The sequence below is a fragment of the Leptonychotes weddellii genome, chromosome 1 (genome assembly GCF_054177405.1).
Source record: "Leptonychotes weddellii isolate Sample4059 chromosome 1, ASM5417740v2, whole genome shotgun sequence".
NCBI classification, from domain to species: domain Eukaryota; kingdom Metazoa; phylum Chordata; class Mammalia; order Carnivora; family Phocidae; genus Leptonychotes; species Leptonychotes weddellii.
This window is the reverse complement of record NC_138369.1, coordinates 185,291,568-185,297,620: the sequence shown is the minus strand read 5'-3', so window position 1 is coordinate 185,297,620 and position 6,053 is coordinate 185,291,568. Positions and strand designations below refer to the sequence as shown.

The window sequence follows — 6,053 nt, the reverse complement described above, 5'->3', positions numbered from 1 at the left end:
GTTGGTTAAGCAACTGCCTTCGGCTCAGGTTGTGATCCCGGAGTCCCAGGATCGAGTCCCACATTGGGCTCCCCACTCAGTGGGGAGTCTGCTTCTCCCTCTGGCCCTCTCCCCTCTCATGCTCTCTCTCACTCTCTCTCTCTCAAATAAATAAATCTTTAAAGAAAAAAAGGACATGTGTGAAAGGTTAAAAGTAATATTCAACAAATGTAAACTTTTAGAGAAATATACTGACAGCCCACACGTATCTACATCAACAAAGAAAACTCATTACCTTCACACTTCATATTACACATTTTGTGCTAGCATTAGATGATATATTAATTTTATTTTCTTTACATAAATTGAGGAAGAAACATACAATCAGATCCAAATATATTACAAGGCATTTAGGGAGGTGTGTTTTGTTGCCCAACAGAAAATTATCTGAAATCGACCTTGAAAAATGGAAAAAGACTTATTTAAAAGCACTATCCTGGCTCCTTTCTTGTTTAGAATATATCCTGGCTTTCAGGATATATTCTGAAATTCTGTCTTATGTGGTTAAGATTCCAGATGTTCCAAAAAATCATATTCAACACATTCTTCTAGTTGTTTCAAGACCCTTGGGCTATCTGTGACAGGAAACTCCAAGACTGGAGGTCCTCGGGTATCGGCAGGCAGTTTACTCTGGGTTTTAAAAGCACAATTTAGAGTCTGGAAGAATGGCTTCAGTTGCCTGATGCTGGAAACAGAATGTTGGCGCAGAAGGGGGAATTCATTCTTCATGGTGATCTCATCAGAGCTGCCAATTTCCTGCAAAACATAACAAAACAAAACAAAAACCACAACCACCTCATAAAGATAATATGGCTTTGCTAAGGGTTAGAGATGCAAGTGAGGTACATGCAGGCAGCCAACCTAAGCAGTGGGTTCATTTTTTTTTTTTTTAAGATTTTATTTATTTTTTGACAGAGAGAGAGACAGCGAGAGAGGGAACACAAGCAGGGGGAGCGGGAGAGGGAGAAGCAGGCTTCCCGTGGAGCAGGGAGGCCGATGCGGGGCTCGATCCCAGGACCCTGGGACCGTGACCTGAGCGAAGGCAGACGCTTAACGACAGAGCCACCCAGGCGCCCCAAGCAGTGGGTTCTTTACGAACATTCACTACCAGTACTAATGGCAGTTTCCAAATGAACTCAAATGCTGGTCTTCAACTGACATTTTCCACCAGGATGTCACCTCAGCCCCCCAGGCCCCGGCCATTCTTCCCGCAGGCCCTTCCTCTGCATAATACAGGGACTCTGTATAAAACTACTTCCACAGATCCCGATCCTGTTATCCAGGATGCTTACCTCAGCAACTGGGATGAGAAAGTGACATATAAATGAGAAAATAAAGATGGGCTTTATACCACCTCCAAGTTTTAACACTCGGATCAAAGAACTTTAGAAAATTATTCAAAGTTGTTAAAATCAAGTGGCACGTAGAGGACTTCTGCTGCCTAGACTTTCTCCCTTCTGCTACAAATATAAATTGCAAAAAGGAAGACATTTACCCCATATTTTAATTTTAGAAGTTCGAGAATCCTAACGGTGTGGGGTTTGCATTCTTGGTGATTCTCCTCTAGATCTGACAGGAAGGCAGGGCCCTCTGTGTCCACTTCTGGAACAAACGCCCACCTGTAACTGGACGAAAAAAAATCTGATGTCAGGCATGCTGACTCAGAGCCCACTTCAAAAAGATTTTTGAACAGTTTTATTGAGATATAATTCACACACCATACAATTCACCCATTTGAAGTGTATACTTTAATAGACTTTTGTTTATTTGCAGGATTATCTATCCATCACCATAGTCAACTTTAGGATATTTTCATCACCCCAAGGGGAATCCCTGCTCCCTTCAGCTATCACCCTGCAATTCCTTGCACCCCCTTCGTCTGGGCCACCACTAATCTATTTTCTGTCTCTTCATATTTTCTTATTCGGGACAGTTCATATAAACTGGATCATAGAGCATGTGGTTTTTTGTGAATGGCTTCTTTCACTTCATATGCTGCTGCCAAGGTCCATCCATGCTGTAAGGAAACACTGGTACTTCATTTCTTTTATTGCTGGATATTTCACTGTACAGATACTCATACATTGATGGACTTTAGATTGTCTCCACTTTTTGCTTATTATGCATAATGCTGCTATGCATACTCCTATACATCAGAACCCACTTAAAAAAAACTTTCTTTTCTAAGAAGATAGCAGGACGGGAAGAATGAAGGGGGGGAGTCGGAGGGGGAGACGAACCATGAGAGACGATGGACTCTGAGAAACAAACTGAGGGTTCTAGAGGGGAGGGGGGTGGGAGGATGGGTTAGCCTGGTGATGGGTATTGGGGAGGGCACGTTCTGCATGGAGCACTGGGTGTTATACACAAACAATGAAACATGGAACACTACATCAAAAAAAAAATTAAATTAAAAAAACAAAAAAACTTTCTTTTCTTACAGCAGGTTTAGGTTCCCAACACAATTGCCTGGAAAGTCCTTATGTGCCCCCCACCACCACCCGCCCGGCCATGCGATGCCCTCCAAAGTCCAGAGTTTACCATAGGGCTAACTCTGGTGGTGTGCATTCTGTGGGTTTGAATAAATGTATAATGACATATATCTACCATTATAGTATCAAATAAAGTAGTTTCACTCTCCTAAAAATCCTCTGTGTTCTGACTCCCTCTCTTGTAACCCCTGACAATCTTTTTACTGTCTCCATAGTTTTGCCTTTCCCAGAGTATCACAGAGCTGGAATCATACAGTATGTAGCCACTTCAGATTGGCTTCTTTCACTTTGTAATATGCACTTAAGAAGAACCGACATTTTAACCACAGTTCTACATGATTATTCTCTTATCTCTGTAGGGGGATAGGACAGAGAGAAGTGGTATCTGGGGCCAGGCATGAAATTAACCATATGAGCAGCTGTGTTAAGCCTATAGGAAATGTAAGCCAATAGGGGCAAAGTGAGCTGGAGATAAGAGTGTTCCATTTATTTTATTTATTTATTTATTTTTTTAAAAGATTTTATTTATTTATTTGAGAGAGAGAATGAGAGAGAGAGAGCACATGAGAGCGGGGAGGGTCAGAAGGAGAAGCAGACTCCCTGCTGAGCAGGAAGCCTGATGCGGGACTCGATCCTGAGACTCCAGGATCATGACCTGAGCCGAAGGCAGTCGCTTAACCAACTGAGCCACCCAGGCGCCTGAGTGTTCCATTTATTTAATTAAAAACAAACAAAGAAATCTGCACAAATGCAGTGAGGACCACCAGCCTGTGACTCTTGTTTTATACGCATTCAATAGCAAAGCCTGCTCAACACACACACCCCTCCCCCGCCCAGAAACCCATCCATAAACACTATTATGAGCCAAATTCAGGAAACCACAGGTATTGTAAGAACTCTGAAACCTGGTATTCTCATCCGCCACTAGAAACCCCAACCGGGGCTTCTCACACACCCTACACAACAAAGTGAAAGTGCTGACAAGGAAAGTCACCATTTCAAAGAGGACACATGGTCTTATCTGACTTACATTTGAAATAACGGCATCTTGTCAGGTGGAAAAGAAAGTGCTGTGTCCAGGAATTTGCAAGCTGATAAATATAAGACCAGTTCACTCTGGGGTATCTCCCCCACTGAGGGCCCATTTCCATCGGCAACTGAAACTTTCATTCTGTTGATTTTGTTGCTGTTTCTATAAATTTGCAAAGAAACTCGTTATAAATTCGTTCACATACGCTGTAGTCCATTTGCCTGTGCAAGGTCCATAAGGAGTTTTTTCTGTTTAAGAAATGGTCAAATAGCTGGTCCCTTCACAAGTACTTGAAGAAAATAACACTGACTGTTAGATAACCGTACATCACAAAGTGATGTCTGCTCACATATGCGCACAGACCCTTGCACAACTCACCTTAATAATTCATCATCCTCTTTCAGATCTTCTTCAAGCTGTATGAATATCTGAATCTTAAAAAGAAAACATAAATTCAATTTACTATTTGAGAGAGATTTCCAGCTTGATGTTTAGAATGTATATGGCCATAAAAAATAACAAAGCAAAACAATCAGCAAAATGAAAAGACAACCTACAGCGTGGGGAAAAATATTTGCAAACCAAATATCTGATAAGGGGTTAATATCCAAAATATATTAAAAAACTCATACAACTCAGTAACAAAAAAGCAAATAATTTAAAAATAGGCAAAGGACCCGAATAGACATTTCCTTTTTTTTTTTTTAACGTTTTATTTATTTATTTGACACAGAGACAGCGAGAGAGGGAACATAAGCAGGGGGAGTGGGAGAGGGAGAAGCAGGCTCCCCAGTGAGCAGGGAGCCCGACGTGGGGCTCGATCCCAGGACCCTGGGATCATGACCTGAGCCAAAGGCAGACGCTTAACACCTGAGTCACCCAGGCACCCCCTGAATAGACATTTCCAAAGAAGATATCATGGCCCATAGGTCCATGAAAAGATGCTCTGCATCATTAACCATCCGGAAAATGCAAAACAAACAAACAAAAACCCCAGTGAGATATCACCTCACACCTGTCGGAATGGCTAGCATCAGAAAGAGAGACAACCAGTGTCGGTGAGGATATGGAGAAAAGGAATGCTCGTGCACTGTAGGTGGGAATGCAAACTGGTACAGCCACTGTGGAAAGGAGGTTCCTCAAAAAAATTAAAAACAGAGCTACCTTCTGATACGGGAATTACACTTCTGGGCGTACATCAGAAGGAAATGCAAACACGATGTTGACGAGATATCTGCATTCCTGTATTCACTGCAGCATTATTTACAAGACATGGAAACAACCTAAATGTCTACCGATGGATGAATGGATAAAGAAAATGTTGTATATTATACAGTGGAATATCACTCAGCTATAAAAAAGGAGGAAATCCTGCCGTTTGGAACAACATGGATGAACCCTCACGATATTATAATAAGTGAAACAAGTCAGACAAAGACAAATACTGCATAATCTAATTTGTATGTAGAATCTTAAAAAAAAAAAAACAAAAATAAGCCAAATTCATAGAAAAAGAGACCAGATTTGTGGTTACCAAAGGCAGGTGTGAGGGAGGGGAAATGGGATGAAGATGGCCAGAAAGTACAAACTTCCATTTTAAGATAAAAAAGTACTAGGGGTGTCACATCCAACATGACAATAGTTAACATTGCTGTAGGGTATATATGAAATTATTAAAAGTAAATCTTAAGAGTTCTTATCACAAGGAAGAATCTTTTTCTTTCTCTTTTCATATCGACGAGATGATGGATGTTAGCTAAACTTCCTGTGGTCCTCACTTCACCATGTATGTTAGTCAAATCACTGTACACCTTAAGGTTATATACTGCTGTATGTCAATTATATCTCGGTAAAACTGGAAAAAACCAGCTTAAAAAATAGCAAATAATATCAAACAATACAAATTAGTTGGAATAAGCTGACAGTTAAAAGATCAAATATGAGGGGCACCTGAGTGGCTCAGTCCTTAAGCGTCTGCCTTCGGCTCAGGTCATGATTCCAGGATCCTGGGATCGAGCCCCGCATTGGGCTCCCTGCTCCGCAGGAAGCCTGCTTCTCCCTCTCCCACTCCCCCTGCTTGTGTTCCCTCTCTTGCTATGTCTCTGTCTGTCAAATAAATAAATAAATAAAATCTTTAAAAAAAAAAAAAGATCAAATATGATTGCAGAAGATAAAATATTCTCTATTCAACCAAAAGCTATGTGTTATCAACTTGAAAGTTTTCAGATAAAATTAGATATATATGAAAAAAAAATTAGATATATATGAAATAGTACATTATTCCTGAAAAAGATTTTTTTTTTTTTTTTAAGATTTTATTTATTTATTTGAGACAGAGAGAATGAGAGACAGAGAGCATGAGAGGGAGGAGGGTCAGAGGGAGAAGCAGACTCCCCGCCGAGCAGGGAGCCCGATGCGGGACTCGATCCCGGGACTCCAGGATCATGACCTGAGCCGAAGGCAGTCGCTTAACCAACTGAGCCACCCAGGCG

General features: G+C 41.1%; 1 protein-coding gene across 5 annotated transcripts in view; it reads right to left on the bottom strand.

Annotated features, from left to right (window-relative positions):
- Nucleotides 1–308: 308 nt before the first annotated feature.
- DOP1B (DOP1 leucine zipper like protein B) overlaps nt 309–6,053 on the bottom strand; it is a 106,260-nt gene continuing 100,515 nt past the window's right edge. For all 5 annotated transcript variants that reach the window (XM_081799781.1, XM_081799795.1, XM_081799801.1 and 2 more), the window contains 4 exons: nt 3,940–3,995; nt 3,562–3,723; nt 1,535–1,664; nt 309–795 (listed from right to left, as the gene is read on the bottom strand). In XM_081799781.1, coding sequence (XP_081655907.1) covers nt 544–795; nt 1,535–1,664; nt 3,562–3,723; nt 3,940–3,995 — 600 coding nt within the window. In that variant the 3' untranslated portion in view covers nt 309–543. The remainder of the gene's footprint in view (nt 796–1,534; nt 1,665–3,561; nt 3,724–3,939; nt 3,996–6,053) is intronic.